The 22,279-nt window shown below is 40.7% G+C and overlaps 1 protein-coding gene across 1 annotated transcript in view; it reads left to right on the top strand.

Annotated features, from left to right (window-relative positions):
• Positions 1-423: 423 nt before the first annotated feature.
• The window catches only part of myo5c (myosin VC), a 99,890-nt gene continuing 78,034 nt past the window's right edge, over positions 424-22,279 (top strand). The window contains exons 1-5 of the mRNA XM_028822443.2: positions 424-805; positions 14,295-14,405; positions 14,949-15,120; positions 15,943-16,087; positions 18,399-18,555. Coding sequence (XP_028678276.2) covers positions 779-805; positions 14,295-14,405; positions 14,949-15,120; positions 15,943-16,087; positions 18,399-18,555 — 612 coding nt within the window. The 5' untranslated portion in view covers positions 424-778. The remainder of the gene's footprint in view (positions 806-14,294; positions 14,406-14,948; positions 15,121-15,942; positions 16,088-18,398; positions 18,556-22,279) is intronic.

Below are 22,279 nucleotides of genomic sequence, written 5' to 3'. Positions count from 1 at the left end.
TCCAGCAGGAGTAGAAAGAGTTGCCACACTGTTTTTTTGGTTTCCTAGAAGCTATTGTAAAAAAAAAAAAATCTCATGCTTATTTAGGCCTAAACAATCGACCCCAATGATGGATGGGGAGGGGGGTCTATCATGGAGATAAACTGCTACACCTGCACTTTCATATGTTAAATTCCAAAAGGGAACCCCAAAAAAACATTTTTTTTTGGTTGAGGAAATACAGTACCCCAAAGCCATGGTGAGTGTCCAGTGAATCCTGAGTGGGGTGATTCCAAATCCAGACTCGATCCTGTGCGGTGTGCGCACGTTCTCTCTGTGTCTGCGTGCATTTTGTCCGTCGGCTGCAGTTTCCTCCCACATCTTCAGCACGGCTCCATCGACTCCCCGGCAGCAACAAATTGACGCGCTGTGAATGCGGGAGTCTAGCGCCCGTCGTTGCGCAGATGAATTTACAATCTTCACGTCGGGTAATGGATGGACGGATGGATTTTTGGGTTGTGCGCCTCCGTCCTCTCAGTGCCTGAGAAAATGAATCATCGCCCTCGGCTTGTCACAAGACGGAATCTGGGCGGAGAGAAGGAGGGCCGAAGTCCAGGAGGCCGCCACTGTGTACAATACAGGTGGGACGCCGACTCACCTGCTGGGATATACAGCATCACGCCGAGCAGTGCCGAGGGGCGGAAAGCGGCTTGTAATGTGACCAGAGCAGGACCCGACCCGAAGCAGGTGGAGCGGAAGCCCGTGTTTGTCTCTCCGAGTCCTGGATGAACCCGCAGGCATGGCTTTGGCGGAGCTTTACATGAAGGTAGGGTGTTTCGTATGGTGACAAAAAAAATGTACTTTTAGGCGTAAGGTGGAACATGGCTGGCGGAAGTGCAGGTGCCGGGCATACGTGTCTCTGGCGAGTGCAAAAACTTTTGTAACTTTTTGTAGCGCTGAGATATGCGGCCAGCAAAGGCGCCGCTCGTCCGGCTGCAGGGGAATGCGACGCCATATGGAGTCGAACGCTGAGAGGGAAGCCGCGCCGCGCCGATCCGAGCCTCCGGACAGGTGGCATTGCCTAGCACGCCCATTGTTAGTTACTGTACTCATTTAATTACTTTTCAAATCACAGATTAGTTTACTTTTGCAAAATACGCCCAGGATTTCAAAAACGTCTGCCTGGTGTTATATGCCTGGAGTTGTCAGCTGGAATGTGACCGCCTTGCGCTTTTAAGTGACTGACCCGCGTTACTCACCTTTTCACACGCCCAATGCAGGCAGACCACCTACTAGACTGATCTGAACTGGACACTTTATCCATCCATCCATCCATTTCCCAGCCCGCTGAATCCGAACACAGGGTCACGGGGGTCTGCTGGAGCCAATCCCAGCCAACACAGGGCACAAGGCAGGAACCAATCCCGGGCAGGGTGCCAACCCACCGCAGTGGACACTTTGTGCCTCGTGGAAATTTCCAAGTAAATGCAAGAGCTCTTTGGTATGACCATCGGAAAAAATGCATTTCAATAGCACAGAACCCTTCGCACGCCGTAATTGAAACATTTCCGACACCTCCATTCATTGGACCATTTACATCCATTTAAACAGTCCTTACCCCATTCCCTAGATGCTGTTTTCCCAAGCTTGCTTATCATGGCTTTGCAGTGCTATCTGTTAATAGATACAGTAGGTAAATGTCCATCTCTTTACAGTTGTCTATAACATGCTGTGGATACTGGCAATAAATGGATTAGCTGTCATGTGCAAACTACATAGACACTTACGGTATCAGGACAGTGTTTGACAGGTGTCTCATCCTGGGCCTATTCAGGCCTTGTACCCTTTACTGCTGGGATAGGCTCCCACTTTCTCACGACTCCTGTAATAATAATAATAAATAAAAAAAAAAGGATAAGAAAATTAACCGATTAAATGGATGCACACCATACCTGAAATATTATAAAGGCAATATTCAGCAACAGGTCTCTCCAAGCAATAGATAATCAAAAAATCTTCAGATAAATAAATATGAAAGGCACTAAATAAAACATTCTTAACAAGCTTTTAAATGGTGATCTATGTATCTTTCATATGAGGGACACTATTTAATACATCCTCAATGCCGATATTAATGACACTATATAAATAAGATATGAATGGCCAGCACAGTCCTCCTGCCACCTCACATCGTCTAGAGCAGGGGTCACCAACTCCAGTCCTGGAGGACCACCATTGGCTGCAGCTTTTCATTCTAACCCTTTTCTTAATCAGTGAATTGTTTTTTGCTGCTAATTAACTTCTTTTGAACTACTTTTAATTGACTTGCGCTTGAAGACTCGGACCCCTTAATTGTTCTTTTTCCTTAATTAGCAGCCAAATAATAATGAGATACAAAATGAGCCAAAACAACTGGTGTCCATCATACAATATCTAAAGATGAAGGTCTCAGGAATGTCAATCTGCTCAGGTCCACAAAAATTTTAACGGTGCTCTTAGAAAGAGAAAATCCACAATTTCGGAAATGTCTGCTAATGCACCACGAGAGCAGCAACAAGCCATGGAATTAAAGAAGGAGTTTAATTAACGACAAGACTCTGTGCCTCATTAAGAAGCTGGTTGGAGTGAAATTGGTTGGAGTTTGAGGCCCTGACTTGGTTGGTCTTCTGTCGGCTCACTCACTTCACATTGCATTTCTGTTTGGGTGCCATTTAAGGAAGGAAATAAAGAAATTCAGGGGGACAAATCTTAAACAAGTATTTCAATTAAAATGAATTCAAAAGAAGTCAATTAGCAGCACTAACAGGATACTCATTAAAGAAAGGGTTAGAATGAAAACCTGCAGCCACTGCAGCCCTCCAGGACCGGACTTAGCGACCCCTGGTCTAGAGATTGCATTGTGGAATTTAGATAGATAGATACTTTATTAATCCCAATGGGAAATTCACAATTTGACTATTCATGTGCCCTGTCCTGTCTCTATCTATCGGTCTGTCTGTCTATCATATTGTGCATTTCACGGCTATTCATGTTGTATAGTGCCTTTAATTTTTTATTTACTGATGTCTGTCATATTTTGTATTTCACGGCTATTCATGTTATATAGTGCCTTTAATTTTTTTATTTGCTGATGTCTGTCATATTTTGTATTTCACGGCTATTCATGTTATATAGTGCCTTTAATTTTTTATTTACTGATGTCTGTCATATTTTGTATTTCACGGTTATTCATGTTATATAGTGCCTTTAATTTTTTATTTGCTGATGTCTGTCATATTTTGTATTTCACGGCTATTCATGTTATATAGTGCCTTTAATTTTTTATTTACTGATGTCTGTCATATTTTGTATTTCACGGTTATTCATGTTATATAGTGCCTTTAATTTTTTATTTGCTGATGTCTGTCATATTTTGTATTTCACGGCTATTCATGTTATATAGTGCCTTTAATTTTTTATTTACTGATGTCTGTCATATTTTGTATTTCATGGCTATTCATGTTATATAGTGGCTTTAATTTTTTTTTTATTTATTGGTATCTGTCATATTTTGCACTTCAGATATTTGTGTTACATAGAACCTTTAATATTTTTTTGTATTTATTGACATATACACCGATCACCCAAGACATTAAAACAACTGACAGGTGAGGTGAATGGCATTGATCATCTCATTACAATGGCACCTGTCAAGGGCTGGGATTTATTAGGCAGCAAGTGAACAGTCAGTTCTTGAAGGTGATTTGTTGGAAGCAGCAAATGTGGGCAAGCATAAGGATCTGATTGATTTTTGACAAGGCCAAATTGTGATTGCCAGATGATGGCGTTGGACCATCTCTAAAATGGCAGGTCTTGTGGCCTGTTCTCGGCATGCAGTTGTTAGTACCAACCAACAGTGGTCCATGGATGGACAACCGGTAAACTGGTGACAGGGTCATGGGTATCCAAGGCTCATTGATGTGCCTGGAGAATTGGAGGCTTGTCAGAAGAGCTTCTGCAGTACAAAATGCTGAAAAGCTTAATACTGGCCACGAGAGGGAGGTGCAGAACAAACAGTGTATCACAGTTGGCTGCGTTTGGGGCTGCAGAACATTCAGAATGCCCAGGCTGACGCAGTCGAAAACACCAGCAATGGAGAAATGTGGCCTGGTTTGATAAATGACGTTTTCTTTTAGATCTTGTGGACTGCCAGATGTGTGTGCATTGTGTACCTGGGACAGAAATGGTAGCAAGAGGCACTGTGGAAAGAAGGCAAGCTAAGCTGGTGGAGGCTGTGTGGTGCTCTGGGCAATGTTCAGTTGCAGATCCTTGGGTCCTGGCATTCGTGTGGATGTTACTTTGACACATGCCACCTACCTAAACATTTTTGCAGACCACACACCCCATTATGGCAACAGTATTTCCTGATGGCAGTGGCCTCTTTCAGCAGGATAATGCACCCTGCCCCACTGTATAAAAATTATTCAGGAATAGTTTGAGGAATGTGACAAAGAATTCAAGGTGTTGTCGACTTGGCCTCCAAACTCCCCAGATCTCAATCCAATTGAGTGTTTGTGGGATATCCTGGGAAAAACAAGTTGGATCCATGGAGACTTCACCTCACAAATTACTGGACTTAAAGGATCTGCTACTAATGTCTTGGTGCCAGACACCACAGCACACATTCAGAGGTGTTGAGGAGCCCATGCCTGGATGGATGAGAGCTGTTTTGACAGAATGAGGGGGAACCTACACAATAGATGGTTTTAATGTTATGGCTTTATCTATCGATCTATCTATCTATCTTATAGTGCCTTTCACATAATCTATCTATCATATACAGTGGTACCTCTGGTCACGACCATAATTCATTCCAAAACTCTGGACGCGACCCGAACGTAATTTCCCCATAAGACTGTATGTAAATACAATTAATCCGTTCCAGACCGTACAAACTGTATGTAAATATATATATTTTTTTAAGCACAAAAATAGTTAATTATACCATAGAATGCACAGTGTCATGTAAACGTAAAAACATTGAATAACACTGGGAAAACCTTGAACAACAGAGAAAACTAACATTGTAAGAGTTGGCGCTAGACCCTTACGAACCGCTCACTGTAAAGACTTTATGAGTTTTAAGCACAGGGAAAAAAAAATTAAATGCCACTTCTCTTGCAAAACGTTTCACACCATCCTCTACTGGCTTTAAATTCTTCACCTTCGCCACTAGAAGGTTTTTTTTTTCATCAAATCGCCATGAATCTTCCTGGCTTTCTCGCATATGATCGGCTCACCTACGCTATCCCCTGTAAGTTGCTTCTCGTTCAACCACACTAGCAACAGTTTTTCCACCTCTTCCAGCACTTGAGGCCTCTGCTTGGTTAACATTGTAACTCCTTTTGAAACATCAGCTGCTTTGTTAGGCCCTGTATACGCAAACAAAACAAAATGGGAAACGGAGAATGGGAAATCATTGGCACATACAAACGCGCATAAGGAAACTGGCCGCCAGTGTTTTTGTTCGCTACCGGAGCGTGTGGTCATGAACGGATGCAAAATTTTGCCAAACTTTTTGATTGTAATCTGATTTATACATGTTCGGAAACATTCATGACCAGAGGTTCTACTGTAGTGCCTTCCATATCTATCTGTTATATAGTGCCCTATCTATCTATCTATCTATCTATCTATCTATCTATCTATCTATCTATCTATCTATCTATCTATCTATCTATATAATATATAGTGCTTTTCTATTTATCTATCTATCTACAGTATCTGTTATATAGTGCCCTATCTATCTATCTAATATATAGTATCTATCTATCTATCTATCTATCTATCTATCTATCTATCTATCTATCTATCTATCTATCTATCTATCTATCTATCTATATAATATATAGTGCTTTTCTATTTATCTATCTATCTACAGTATCTGTTATATAGTGCCTTCCATATCTATCTGGCACCGTATAACAGATTGTTTTATTCAGCTACTCCATTGCAGGGTGCATTCTCACACAGACCTTATTGGCTCAAACCAGGCCACCACAGAGTCAAATTAATCAAACCCTTGTGGCTTTGAGATGAAGGTGGAGCACCGCACCCGGACATACTTGGGAGGGTCTGACTGCAGCCGTAGTGCTAACCACAGCACCACTGTGCCACTCCACTTAGGGTATGAAACATCAGATGCGTTTTATTCAATTAATATTTAAGAGTTGTCCAAACATTTTTAATTGTAATAAGGGCCTTCTATATAATAAAATTCCTGTTTTAGGCAATGTTTCCTAGTGCCTTTTATAAAGCAGAGGTTCATGAATGATTTCACCAGATGATATTTCAGTATAAACGTTCCCCAAATATGTTAACCCTTTATTATTCCTGAATATCATGTGTAGATAGATAGATTGAACTTTATTTGTCCCGATTTGAGAAATGTAGCTTTTATAGAAGCTCAATAAACAAATACATACCAGAATAAGTAAAAAGAGGAAAACTTCTGACTTTGCTAAAGATAATAGAGCAGTTCAAATGAAGCGTTATAAAGGCGTGTTGCCATTGGTATGAAGGAGTCCAGGTGGCATTACCTGTTACACTTCTTTTGAGTAATTTGTTCTCTGAAAGTCCTCAATGCTAGTGTGTAACAGCAAGGATGTGCAGTTCTGTTCATAATGGCCGTCAGCTTTGTCTTCATTCTTGCATTAACTTTCTTGCTTTCACACACATCCAGTAGGTTGAGAGCGCATTCCATGAAAGAGCTTGCCCTCTGAATCGGCTTGTTGATTTGGTGGGCGTCTATTGAAATGATTTTACCAGACCAGCAAACCACAGCGTAGATAATCAAAAGAGTTGTACTGTAGAACATGTAAAGGATGTCACCACCCACATTAAAGGAATGTCGTCTGCTGAGAAAAGATCCGCTCTTCTCCTTTGTTTTACCAGATCAATCCAGGCTGTCAAAGATGCGGACCCCCAAGTACTTGTAGCAGTGCAACACCTCCACATCCACTCTCTAAACAACTATCTATCTAAACAGTTTCCAGGTGTAGTGACTCTTTGAAGAAAATCAGCAAGCGGTGGCTTGGATTTGCTGATGTTGAGTTGCAGGCATTTCTCAAAGTTCTCTACCTGACAACAGTAGTTGGTCTAACCCCCCCCAAACCCCTTGTCAGTACACTCCATCATCTGAGAATTTCTTCAAGTGACCTGACCTGCTGTTATATTTAATGTCTGAGGTATTCAGGGTTAACCGGAAAGGGGACAGGATGGTCCCTTGTGATGCTCCAGTGTTGCTCCCAAGTCTTTGAGCTTCACAGACTGCAATCTGCTGGACAGAGAGTCCATAATTAATAACACCATAGGCTCTTCCAAACGGGGATGGCTGGATAGTATTGAAGCCACTGAAGAAATCGAATATAATCCTGACACACCTGCCAGCTTTGTTCTGCCTTGTGGAGCAGACAGACGGCTGCATTTTCCACTCCAGTCTTTTTCTGATAGGCAAACTGCAGTGGGTCCGAGTGGTCTTTCTCAAGTGGGCTGATATAATCCAGGACCAGCCTCTCCAAGGTTGTGTAAAGTTATTCCACAATGCAAGAAAAAAGACATCAGTTATCATCTTTCTGTTACAATTATGTTGAGAAGGAGAACAACAGATGTAAAATGTAGAACAAGAACACACTGAAAGAATTGAGCACAACTAAAGGACACGTCACTTTAAAATCGTTAATTCTAATAATAGCCGAGAAACCGATATCCAATAGTATTTGGATATCTGTGAAATATTTACTTCTAAAATTTGCTAATGTAAAAGAAATAATTAAAACTAACTTTCCTGGGAGTCTGGAGAGCCTTGAATTGGGAAGTGTGAATTTTGCATGTCGCTTTTGCATCAGGTGGCTGCTTTCGTGCTTCGTTTCAGTTGAAGTAGCATAACAGGGATGGAATTTGTTACACCACCGCCTTCCTCCAAACCTGCATGATGTTTCCCATTCTGTGTGATGTTAAGGACGAGTTTTTCTAGGTTTTATCTTGCTGATCAGTCTAAATGAAGTGCCCCAATGCCATTCAAGCTACTTGGTTTAAATTCTGTAAGTGTTCACAAGGCACTGACTGAACAGGGCTGCTGGCATAATTCCTTTTCCTGAATCTCTTCCAGGGCTACAAAGTATAAAAAACAAATAAGTAGATTATCCAGTGAGAGCACCTTTTCATATGAATATATATACATATACACACACACACACACATTAATATGTCTATTCTATATGTTGTGGAAATTTTCGGACCCGGACACAAACAGGCTGTCTGAACACTGGTCTACAAAAAAATATTTTTTGTTTGCTTCTGGGAACTTCAGAGCAGCTCTTTATTAAGTTTGTTACACTGATTTCATATATGAAATCGGAATTAAGCTAGCACGTCAGGTTTTTGAAATACACATCATTGACGTTTTGACACCTTTGAATATCAATATAATATATCAACATGATATCTGAAGTTTGAACTCTGTCCCACCAAAATTTTTTTGATGTGTTTATTCTGAAAACAAACCAGAAGATGATACCAGAGACACGTTATTAAAGTATATTCATGTCAATTTTACCTCAATATAAAAGTGAGGTCAGCGTGCCCAAAAATGTTGGAGACACTCTCTTTGCAAGAACCAACAGTAGTCACCCATCATGCTCGGAGTGAATTTTCCCTGATATCGGTTTTCCATCACCTTTATATCTTGATGAAATCTGCTCATCTCTGACATCGCTTAGATTTGGTGGAAAAAAGTCGAGATGAGAATGTAAAAAATGCATCTTCGGTGACATTCTGGCTCCCGTAAGCTGATACTCTTCCACAAGCTCAGTATAATTCTCCGCTCTGTGCTTGTCAAGAAAATTCTGGACAACCTGCACAAATGAGGGTGCTGATTCAGTTGGCTTCAGTTTCTTTTTGAACTCATCGTCAGGCATCAGTTCTCGTATTTCAGGGCCAACAAAAACACCTTCCTTAATTTTGGCTTTACTTTTCTCGAGACCAAACTTATTTCTTAAATGCTGAAACGCATCTCCTTTACTGTCCAGTCACCCTAGTTGTCCAAGACCTGGAACATCATAACTAAAAAACGGGACTTGCTGGACGAGAACGGTTTTCAGATTTGGAGTCAGCAAGTGAAATTTGTTAAAGTACAGGTGAAAGAATCCCAGTAGCAAAATGCTTGCTGACCAGTGAAACACACACGTTTATTGCACCACACAATAATACAGTGCACAAATACAGACTTCTCTGTATCGCCTCCAACTCCGCCCTCTTCCACCCGACTCTGGCCTCCTGAATGGAGTGAGGTGGTCTCTCGTTTATACATCCCCCGGATGTGCTCCAGGTGCTTCCTGATCTTCTCTCAGCAGCACTTCCTGGTGTGGTGGAAGCACTCTGGGCATACCTGAATTATTCTTATGCTGCCTTCCAGGGCTCTATAATTATCTGGGCCCCAAATGAGATGAGCTTCCAAGCTCTGCTCCCGTGGCCTCCACACAGACCAGGGCGGCTGCCCTCTTGTGGCCCAGGGAAGGTATTGCTCCTCTCCCCAGCCATCCAGCACAATGTGTATGAATGTATCAGCAGTTGTGCTAAGAAGTGCCTTGGAGTGTTGTTCACTTCAGGTGGGTAGTTTTTCAAATAAATTATGGTTGGTAGTTAGCAGACGAGTGATCGACAGGAAGGAGATCCTAACTTATGTGCTAAGCTCTGGCCCGGTCCCAACTTTTATGTGCACCCCAGCCCTGTCCACCCAAGTGTGTTGCTAGGCAACATTAATCTGCGGCAGTCAGGTGGCAGGTGGGGGTAAGGAGAATAAAATGGGGGTCCTTCTTTTATCCTTGAGATTGTTGACTCTGTGAATGCCTTTTACTGTATCTAGTGCTCTGTTTGGTTTAGACTTCAGTGTTGTGACCTTAATTACATGCCCTTTTGGATTTGCTCTTTTGTCAAGTGTACAACAGGAGGTTTATGGTCTACTTTCATGTGGTCTGTGAGCCAAGTTTATTAGATGATTGTAGCCTCGGCACCTTGGTTTTATTGGACGCACAAATGATAATGCTGCTAAAGTAAAAAAACAAGTGGCGCTGTATGTATGTCGATTATTAGCTTCTTGGCTTCGAGTGTTCCTCTCCTTACAGAATATGCTTTTAAAAGTGAGCTGAGTAAAATGAACAAAGACAAACTCTTAATATCGTATTTATAACCAATGAACACTTTCTTTATCAACGTGGGACAGAAAGCAGTAGGCCAGATGTATGACGTTTGCAGTTATTTTTCAGAAAAGGGGAAGCAAGGCAGCTAAAAAGGCCGACAGCTCGCCAAAATAATCTCACCAAATGGTTTTCTGTTTAGTGCTCTGTATGAAAGGTAAGGTATGTAAGGGCACATAAAATTGTCAAGCCTGGCAAACTTGTCGGGATAGCTGCACTTTTTACGACTGCGTGATGGAGTCTGCCCAGCTAATAAGAGCTGATCACGCTGCTCCATCATTAGACAACTGACTTTACTCCATTTTCAGTTGAGTTGGACAGGATACCAGAAATGAAGTATCAAGTTCTAATAATAACTTTTTATGAGTGGTTTATTGACCCTCAGTGTTATTTAATTTAGCTCAATGTTTACTTTCACATTCAGGTGCCTCTCCATTTACATTGTGCTTTCTGAATGCTCAACATATGAAACTGTTCCATAATAGGCTACTTATATGATTTGTTTTGTCAGATTTGATATTAATATTTTAGACAACAGAATCTATATTTTTATTTACATTGTAGTTTTTGCCCCAGGTCCTTTTGTTTTTAACAATTTTCTGTGCAACGTCAATAGTGTATACAGTTGGAATTAAAAAAAAAAAAAAAGCAACGTTGGACGGAAATTTCACCCTTCATTGCTGATCTATCCATCCATCCATCCATTCCTCCATTTTCCCACCCGCTGAATCCGAACACAGGGTCACGGGGGTCTGCTGGAGCCAATCCCAGCTAACACAGGGCACAAGGCAGGAACCAATCCCGGGCAGGGTGCCAACCCACCACTGGACACACACAAACAGACCCACACACCAAGCACACACTAGGGCCAATTTAGAATTGCCAATCCACTTAACCTGCATGTCTTTGGACTGTGGGAGGAAACCGGAGCGCCCGGAGGAAACCCACGCAGACACGGGGAGAACATGCAAACTCCACGCAGGGAGGACCCACTGTGCCACCCTTCATTGCTGATCTAACAAAACCAAATGAAAATGCATTGGCAGGTCGGGGTCATGTCTCTGAATGTAGTGATTCGGGGCATCCTAAAGGTACCCCAGGTTAAGGCAGGATGAGAAGGCAGTCCATGAAAGCACCTACACATCAGCATCCGTTCCTTCAGACTGTTGTGACTGCAGTTACTGTGTGGCCCGTTATTGTTGTAGGGTCAGACATGTAGAACGTGCGAGTAGAGGGCCCCTGACGTTTCACCTTACTCTAGTCCTAGCATAGCACCTTATTGTCCTGCCACCAATGTTGTCATTGAGTTTGTTGGTGGGTTCAGGAACAACATGGGTCTTGGATATGAAACAGTCTCTCAGTGAGGCCAGTCTGATGTGTTGGTCCTGTTCTGCTGTGGTCACTTAAAGGATTCCAGCTCTTGCACAGTCATTTCTCCTGTCAGTCTACTCAAGCCTTGCCTGCATTTGGGACAATTCCGAGCAGATGGATGGTTAGTGTCTGCAACCCCTGCTGCAGGTAGACAGGGTTCTTGACCTAGGCAGTTTGGTCCAGAGTGGAAATAGGTGTTAACGTTTTCTCTTTCTCTTCCTGTTTTGTTGATTGCTTCAAGTTTGCTTTATTTATGCAATGAAGTCCACAGTTCTGTATACTGTTGTAATTGAAATCCTCCTACAGTATAAACAGATTGCCTTTGCTAAAACCTGCTGACATTATTGATTTGCACCCTACCCCACCATAACCTATAAGCTTTAGATTTGTCAAAAATTTCGATCTCCGGTTTTTGGTGGATCTCAACATTTTAGGGTCCCCAATACTGAAAACATCAATCTCTTGATGATGGGTGTGTATCTGTCTGTGTGTGTGTCTGTGTGTCACAGTTTCTTGAGGATGGTCTCGAGCTAAAACGGCTGGATGGAAAAATCCCAAACTCGAAACAGACGATGATGTGTTGATTAGTTTTTGAGCCAAATCATGCAAGATAAAGAGGCACTCTAGAGGAACCCTCTAATACCGTAATTCTGTAATTAATTAGGAATTCTCCTCATCAATTGCTATCATAATGACTTAATTTATTATCAGAAAAATCAGCATCAGAGCGGTCCATTACTGAAATGTGTTAGAATAGCTGAGGTGACTTGGTTCCTAGGGCACAAAGCCTACTGACGCTCATGTCCAAATTGTTTTCCACCTTCTGTGTTAAGAGAGTGGTTTCTTTCTGCATAATTTTATTGTGTTGCAAATTTTATCTTAAATTCTTGTTTTGTTAGATTTTGTTTTTTCTCTCTTTTTTTTTTTCTTAATATCTCTGGGTGTTCTTTCTAGATTGATTTTTGAAGTAATTTGTAGTTCGGCAAACTTTATCTGCTTGATTGTACACTATGTTACTTTCTTGAAATGGAATGAATAAAAAAAATTTTTGTCCATCAATCTCTACTAATAATGGCAATGTAAAAAACATGTTTTTAGAAAAGTTTGTAAATGTATTAAAAATCCAAAACTGAAATCTCTCCTTCATAGAAGTATCCAATTTTGCCATATATGCCTAGCAGTTTATATTCATGTCTATATGTGAATAAAATCTATCTCAATTTAAGATGTATTTTTCAAAAATACTCTACATGTGAAATGAGTCTCAGAGATGATCCATTGTGACACTGAGGTCTAAAAGAACCCAAAACCTAATTATTTGGGTTTGTCTCGAGTAGGACTGCTGACATAAAATTAAGTTAGTAATTCTATGATTAATCAAAATATAATATCTTACTTTTGGCATTATTTGACTTAAATATTTGCAGTATCATTTTGCAGTGTCAGAAGTCATTTGTGACAGACAAGTATCAGCAAGAGTGAAAGGGAAGGTCTACAGGACGGTAGTGAGACCAGCTATGTTATATGGGTTGGAGACGTTGGCACTGACCAGAAAGCAGGAGGATGGACAGGATTAGAAATGAGGACATTAGAGGGTCAGCTCAAGTTGGACGGTTGGGAGACAAAGTCAGAGAGGCGAGATTGCGTTGGTTTAGACATGTGCAGAGGAGAGATGATGAGTATATTGGGAGAAGGATGCTAAGGATAGAGCTGCCAGGAAAGAGGAGAAGAGGAAGGCCTAAGAGAAGGTTTATGGATGTGGTGAGAGAGGACATGCAGGTGATGGGGGTAACAGAACAAGATGCTGAGGACAGGAAGATGATCTGCTGTGGCAATCCCTAACGGGAGCAGCCAAAAGAAGAAGAAGAAGAATTTTGCAAACAGTATTGTGTTGTTTGTCTTCTGGAGGGGGTTAAGTTTTTTTTTTTGTTTGTTTCTTATCCTGGTGTTTTAATACACTAAGTACACTATTGGTTGTTATGTTAATAATAATAATAATTCATTACATTTATATAGCACTTTTCTCAGTACTCAAAGCACTATCCACACAGGGAGGAACCAGGAAGCGAACCCACAATCTTCCACAGTCTCCTTACTGCAAAGCAGCAGCACTACCACTACGCCACCTGTGAGGACACTTCACTATTTATTGAAACTGATAATGAAAATAAAGTTTCACCTGAATAGTTTCAACAGCTGTACGTAAAAGGAATTCTGTTATCTTTTTGTAATTAAAATCAATACAAATATTAAAAGAAAAAACAAGGAATTATCGATAGCCCTGTGGAATTTTTGATGCCTTCTACAGATTGTTTTCCTGGTGCTGGTCCTCCATCATGCTTTCCAGGGCCACTTCCTGAAACACTGAAATGAATTAAGTAGGCTTGTTAGTGGATGGAAGGAATTTTATTCAAAAATCTACACACACCCCAGTCTGACCCCGTCATTAGTGGGCCTGGCACTGTGTCTAGCTGGTGTGCTTACTCTTACGAGGTTGCTGACATCTTGTTTTTGTCCTCTGTCCTGACAATCAAAATCCCCCTCTGCCTCAAATACGTTAACATCGGAGTACTTTGAAACGTTTCATTTGTTATTTCCATTATAAATACCTTTCACTACCTCTTTTACATCTCTTTGAATAAAAAATTGAGCACAAAAATATGCCAGCAGTACACAACAATAGTATAAAGTGCAATTCATATTTTCCAGTACAACAGAGTATGGATTCCTGACCCTGAAAATGTCTGGAAATCGGCTGAAATCACCAAGGATTATAAACCAGGGGAAGATGTGCTTGAGCTACAGCTAGAGGATGGAACGGTAAGAATTCACCCCACTCACTCACAATATTAGCCATATTTGAAATGAAGTGGAATCATTTAAGTTGTAGATTGTGTTGTGTCTCTGAGAGGTAACAGCCAATCAGGGATGTGGAACATCAACAGCCAATCAAGAAGAGGAAATGCTACTCAGCGATACAATAGCAACATCTTTATTGTGTAAAAAGGTGTGGAACAATAACAGTGGGTTAACACTGCTGCCTCACATCTGATATTCTGGGTTCCAGTTAAAGCTTGGCCATTGCCTGCATCTGGGTATTCCAGTTTCTTTCCCACTTCCCCTAAGGTGGGCAAGTTAAGTTATTTGGTGACTCTGTGTTGGCCCTGTTGGCAGGTGGATGTTTGTGCATTAGTGGGCACTGCAACAGACGAGCACCCTGTCCAACACTGGGTACTGCCTTACAGCTTGCATTTGGATACAATCGATACATTTGAAAATTGATAAATTGCTGATGAAGTAGTATTGTAAGTGCTACAATGAAGTTATCTTCCTAAATAAAAAAGTCTTAAGTGTATTTTGTAGGAAATTCGATATCCTCTGGATCCAGTATCCCAGGCTTTACCGCCTCTCCGCAATCCTGATATCCTGGTGGGCGAAAATGATCTGACAGCTCTCAGCTACCTTCACGAACCAGCCGTCCTGCACAACCTCAAAGTGCGCTTCATGGAGTCTAAGCTCATCTACACCTATAGTGGTAAATATCAAACCTTGTTAAGGAAGATTGCGCTTATGTGTTCGAAATTAATACAGATGGCTCAGTAATGAGTGGTAAAAAAAGGCAAGGATGCAGTTGAAGTGTTAATGGATGAGTGCAGTGATGTGTGATCATTTATCTCTAATTAATCATTAATCTCTGGACAGGCTTGCTGATGAATGCTTTATTTTACTATCTTTTTTTCCTTTTATTCCCCTTCCCGTATTTAATATCCTCTTTAATAAAACCCCTATGTGCGTCCAGGTGTCAGTGTGTGTGTGTCTTCTGGTGAAGTGCACATGCGCGGGGCACGGTGCAATGCGCGATATTACTGTCAGAGAAAGTTAAAGGCATATTACCGACACGCACGCCTGTATTACCACCAGAGAAAATTAAAGGTATATTACGTACGTACAAGACAGTATTACTGTCACAGAAAATTAAAGACACAATACACGGCGGCAGCCCACGAAGAACGGTCAGCTCAGCAAGTAAACATCAACAAAAGAAAGGCTGAAAGACAAAGAAAAATACGACCAACAAAAAGAATGAGGTCAAAGTCCCTTGCCATTTAATATAGACTGTACCTACTAATGTTTATGCACTACTGTTCTAGCGCCCGCTATTGTAACGGGTTTTAATGACTAGTATTTAAATAAACCCAAAATCTTTACACATTGTGGTGAAGAGACAACACCTAGGTGAACTTTCATGTTAGAAGCTATAAAGCATTTTCAATCATGTTTACTGTAGAAAGACAGTATACAGTATTTTTAATATGTTGATATTTTGTAAATATGCCTGATTTGTTTCCTTCTTTAGGTATTATTCTTGTAGCCATCAATCCATACAAACAGCTACCGATCTATGGGGAGGCCATCATCCATGCATACAGTGGTCAGAATATGGGAGACATGGATCCTCATATATTTGCAGTTGCAGAAGAAGCTTATAAACAAATGGCCAGGTGATGTGATTGATTATTTATAGCTGGGAATGAGTGTTGTAATGTGGTGTCCTGACTTTGTTTTTTTAGAAATAAAAGTATTGCGGAAATAACTTTGAGCATGCTATCAAATTTTTGTAGCTTAATTGCTTAAGTAATATGATGCCAGCATACAGATTATTAATTTTTTCCCCTGTGGTTCCTGTGTGTTACATTGGCATACTCTGAATCCTGAAAATATATTAGAAACGGAAAATTAGAACTTTTATAATTTACTGATTCCAATCGGTATCTGTCCAGCTTTACGGGACAACCATTGAAAACATCCTTACATCTTGCATCATGGTTTGGCTTGGTGTATTATTGAGGGATGAGTTACACTTAACATGTTTGTTACTAAGGTTGCCTATTTCACACACCTTAAAATTAACACACAAACATATCCTACTCACACAACTATGTATGAATGATGCCTAACCTCAGTCACCCAGTGGTATTCCACATATGATCCCATCCGCATAAATATGAAAGAATGACGTGTAGCTGCCAGTCACTCCTCAGTGCTCCACATACAGTAGGAACTCACTGTCTCTGGCACTAACAAATGTACAGGTGTCCTCAAGACATGCCAGAAGGTATAAATTTAGGGATGGAGTGGTGGCTCTGAGGCTAAGGATCTGTGCTGGTATCCAGAAGGTTGCCAGTTCGAATCCTCATCACTATCAAAGGAGATCCTACTCTGCTGGGCCCTTGAGCAAGACCCTTAACCTGTAATTGCTCCAGGGGCGCTGTACAATGGCTGACCCTACTCTCTGACCCCAAGGGGTATGCAAAAACTATCCATCCATCCATCCATTTTCCAACCCGCTGAATCCGAACACAGGGTCACGGGGGTCTGCTGGAGCCAATCCCAGCCAACACAGGGCACAAGGCAGGAACCAATCCCGGGCAGGGTGCCAACCCACCGCAGGACACACACAAGCACACCCACAAACCAAGCACACACTAGGGCCAATTTAGAATCGCCAATCCACCTAACCTGCATGTCTTTGGACTGTGGGAGGAAACCGGAGCGCCCGGAGGAAACCCACGCAGACACAGGTAGAACATGCAAACTCCACGCAGGGAGGACCCGGGAAGCGAACCCAGGTCCACAGGTCTCCCAACTGCGAGGCAGCAGCGCTACCCACTGCGCCACCGTGCCGCCCCCTATGCAAAAACTAACAAATTCCCAATACAAGAAACTGTATTAAGCGAAATAAAGAACAAAAAAAAAAAAAACTGCCCAAACCCTGCTATGCAAAGCTTGTAGAAACTTAGCAAGAAGACTTGAATCTGAAATTGCTGCCAATGCATGCTAAAAACATGGCTTCACTTTGTCATTATGGGTTATTGAGTGTAAAATGAAAAAAAAATTCCATTTAAAATTAATTCTACATCACATATAGTGAGTAGAATGTGAAGGTATCTGAATATTTTCTGAATCCACTGAATATCAAGATTGCCATATGCCATTTCTGGCTGAGCTGGTTTTTAATTTTATAGGTTAAAATGAGGGCAGAGGTCAGCATTACATCACAGTTTGGTAAGGTAAAAAATGGTGCCCTCATGCAATAGAGCTTATGTGGCATTCTGGAAAGAAGTCAACCTCAGAAATGATCTTTCATTTCATTTCACATCAGACAAAAGGTACTAAAATGTGAGAACTTCAATATACAAAACAGCCATAGTGTGAGAGATACAACTTAAAAAATGTCTGGAGTGCACTAAACCTTGCCGTCATTCTGGGGTTAACTAGATGGGTCTTGAATCCTTGTCATTCTGGCAGGCACTAAGAGCAAACCTTGGTTACATAAGAGAGTGAAAAAAGTTACTTTTGTGTAAGTGTAGTAAATTAATAGCAGAGACCATGGAAAACCATTTAGTACTGTATAGTGCATTGGTCATTCTAAATTGTCACTAGTGTGTGCTTGGTGTGTGTGTGTGTGTGTGTGTGCGTGTGCCCTGCCCGGGGTTTGTTCCCTGTCTTGCGCCCTGTGTTGGCTGAGATTGGCTCCAGCAGACCCCCGTGACCCTGTAGTTAGGATATTGCAGGTTGGACAATGGATGGATGGATAATAAATTACATTGAATTTTATTGCTTTCTCCTTAAGATAATGCATTTATTTTTTGCACTGCTGCACGACGGTGTGAGACATTCATGGCTCACAACATGTGAATGGGAATCGGATATTTCATTCAAATGATTCCCTTCAGTGTTACAGACAATATTATTCAAGTGCTATTCTGTTTATCATTTGTCTCATATTTCCTTTCTTCTTTACAATTATAGGAACAATAAAAATCAGTCTATTATTGTTAGCGGTGAGTCTGGAGCTGGAAAGACAGTATCTGCAAGATATGCAATGAGATACTTTGCCACAGTTAGCAAATCTGGAAGCAAGACGCATGTGGAAGATAAAGTTCTTGCATCCAACCCAATAACAGAGGTATGAAAACAAACCTTCAGTGGTACAGTGGGATTTGGAAACTATGCCAAATGCTTGAATTCCTTATGAGGTAAAGTGATAATATGGAGAGGATATTACACAAGAAGTGCTATCACTGTGTCTTCCTTTATCTCTGTTTTAATCATATTGTTATAACTTCATCTATGCACACATATCCTAATTATAAAGATGTCATTTAGTTACAAGTTCAGTAGTGTGGCCTATTTATAAGGTTGTGGACTTTAATGTCCAAAACTACCCTGAGTTGGTGTTTACCCTTCACTGAGCAACACTGCAGAACTATAAGCACAGTTTTGATTTACAGGTTACTTTGGATGGTAAAATCCATCAAGTAGATATATAACAACAACAACAACATTTATTTATATAGCACATTATCATACAAAAAGTATCTCAAAGTGCTTTACATAATGAAGAAAAGAAAAATAAAAGACAAAATAAGAAATTAAATAAGACAACATTAGTTAACATAGAAAAGGAGTAAGGTCCGATGGCCAGGGTGGACAGAAAAAAAAAAAAAAACTGTAATGGGGAAAAATATATTTATAGATGGATGAAAGAATGAAAAAATAAATATATCAACAGTACTGGAAATGGTGTCTTAGAGTCATCTTTACTAACTTTTACTTACTATTATAAAAAAATGAAGAATGAGTAAAACTTAACCTGTCATATGTACTGTGGATATAGGAAACTAACTGATGGTAAGTTAAAACTTCAAGGGCATTACTGTTGACTGACAAATCACTCATTAAAAAGTAAATAAAGAGAATCGAGAAATGTATTTGGCTTTCTGAACATTCCCAGAAAGAGGCTGAATAGAAGAAGACAAAATCAGAGTATCTTCTGGTACTAAGGCTTTAAATGAATTTACTGTAAACTGCTACTACAACAACATTATTTATTTATATAGCACATTTTCATACAAAAAAGTAGCTCAAAGTGCTTTACATAATGAAGAAAAGAAAAATAAAAGACAAAATAAGAAATTAAAATAAGACAACATTAGTTAACATAGAAAAGGAGTAAGGTCCGATGACCAGGGTGGACAGAAAAAACAAAACAAAACAAAAAAAATAAAATTTGTAGGGGTTCCAGGCCACGAGACCACCCAGTCCCCTCTGGGCATTCTACCTAACATAAATATAGACGTGTGTGCTGAAGATGCACTGAACTTCCTGTACAATTGTACCATATTCTGATGTTAAGTGCAGAACGCTTTTGAGAAATTGTGAAGGCTTCATTAACCAGATTCATAAAATATGGTTAGGGTTATGATTAGGTTTAAGGGTTACCATATCTAAATAAAATTTTGAGTACAGTTTCAGTATTCAGATGCAGTAACTTGAGCAAATTGATACTGCTACCTACCAGAGTGTTTTTATTTATTTGTGTAGTGAGGAAGTCCACGTGCTTTGGGTCCATTATAATAATTACCTGGGTGACTTGTTGATGCACCAAACTGTTTTGATTTCCGACTTAAACCTGCCTGTACCACCCCACTTGTGCCACCCAGGCACATGGCAGAGGACTATTTAAAGGCAAAATATCCATTTGCACACCTCATAAATGTATCCTGCTTCTATGCTTGACTGCAGCAGTCCAGTCTCCGTGCAATTTATTTTCCTTATTTATTTCAATAGCCCCAAAATAAAATTATTTTCTGTTGTTTACATTTAAAAATATAGAAAGTAAAGGTGCAACTTCCAATGTGGATGCGCTCCCTAAAAGTGAGTTTATTAGGTTCAATTCTTTTGATCTGCTACTTATGGACAAGAGTAAAAATCACTCCTTTGAAACCTGGACATGGACACAAATAGATGAACATACACAGGCTTGGTCCACAATAGAAATAAAATCCTGCAGTACTTCTTCATATTCCTTGCTTTGTACCCTAATAAATATAAGTCATCGCCAATATACTAACATCCCAATTGTGCTTCAGTCTCTCAGAATATGGAACCAATGCAGGAAGTATTTTAAGAAAGAGAAGCTTTTATCTCTGGCACCTCTGCACGAGAACCTCCTTCTTCCATCCTCTCAAACGTACACAGTTCTTAATGTCTGGAAAACATTCGGGATTAAATCACTTAGAGATCTGTACTAGGGAATCCATTCCCGGGCTCCCCAGACATTTTTCATTCCCATATTCCCGGGAATGAAACTGCTGTAATTCCTGGGAAAATGGGAACGGCCAAGCTTGCATATATAGCATGTAAAAGTGTAAAAATCGATCAAGAAATAACAGAGTTATAGTTGAAAATAATTAAGGAAGCGCCATAGCTGCAGCTTGCACTTCATCAGACAACAGCTTTGAACAGCAACTTGAAATTGCAATGCGTCAGTCTGTTGCATCCGCATTATCTGTGCCAAGAAACTTGCCATCACAGAATGATAAGGAACTGGATGCATCAGTAAAAGCTGAAATGGCGGTGTTTCAGAGCAACGGCAAGCGCGGGTGTTGTTTAGAACAAGTGTATCAGTATCTGATGATTGTGCCGCCTACTTCAGTGGAGGCAGAGCATGCTTTCTCAGCGGCTGGCGTACTCTGCATGAAGGTGTGCTCTCGCCTGGACGACCGCACACTCAACACGTTGTGCTTTCTACGCTTTTATTACCGCAACTAACTAGATACATGTACTTATATGACAGCAAGAACTGCTTGTAGATAAGGTTAGTCTTTTATTGGTGTCAACATATTGCAGTAGTTTTATTAAAAATAAGTGTCGGTCGTTCTAAAACCGTTCACATGTGAGATGCCCGTGCACTGTGTCATCCCCGGGAGCCCGGGATTCCCAGGAATGAAATGTGGGATTCCCGAATTCCTGGGAATGGATTCCCTAATCTGTACCTAGACAACGCCTTTGCATCCTACAAACAATTACATTCCAAATTTAATTTTCTAGCAACACATTTCCTTCACTACCTTCAAATTAGAAACTTTGTTAAACAAAACTTGCCCAATTTTCCTCACCTCCCACCTCCCTCTATGCCGTAAAAAAATATTGATCCGTCTTGAGGACTCAGACAGCATCTCTAATATATAAAACCATTTTACGCTCCCTCCCTTTCAAAGATCCAAGAGGACAATGGGAAAAGGATCTCTCACTCAACATCTCAGAAAAGGAGTGGAAGGTAGCAATGCACAGAATTCACTTGAGCTCCATATGCGCAAAGCATACAGTTATTCAACTTAAAATTATATATTGGGCACATCTGTCTCGTTTAATATTGTCCAAAATGTTTCCAGGGCAAATGCCAACCTGCGAACGTTGCAATCAAGCTCCACCCTCACTGGGCCACATGTTTTGGGTGTGCACCAAATGAACATAATTTTGGACCAAAATCTTTAGATGCCTTACAGAAAGACTTGGTGTCACAATCCCTCCTAATCCATTAACAGTCGTGTTTGGTGGGCTCACAGAGGGGCTTAAAGTGGAGAAGGACAAACAAACTGTGATTGCCTTTACTGCTCTATTGGCATGTAGACTTATCCTAACCTGTTTTAAGTCAGTGGGTAACTGATGTTATATACTATTTAAAATTGGAAAAAATCTAATTCTGGGTGGCACGGTGGCGCAGTGAGGAGACCTGGGTTCGCTTCCCGGGTCCTCCCTGCGTGGAGTTTGCATGTTCTCCCCGTGTCTGCGTGGGTTTCCTCTCACAGTCTAAAGACATGCAGGTTAGGTGCATTGGCGATCCT

This window comes from Erpetoichthys calabaricus, chromosome 17 (genome assembly GCF_900747795.2).
Source record: "Erpetoichthys calabaricus chromosome 17, fErpCal1.3, whole genome shotgun sequence".
Lineage (NCBI taxonomy): Eukaryota > Metazoa > Chordata > Cladistia > Polypteriformes > Polypteridae > Erpetoichthys > Erpetoichthys calabaricus.
The sequence above is the reverse complement of the archived record's forward strand: the minus strand, read 5'-3'. Positions and strand labels throughout refer to the sequence as shown.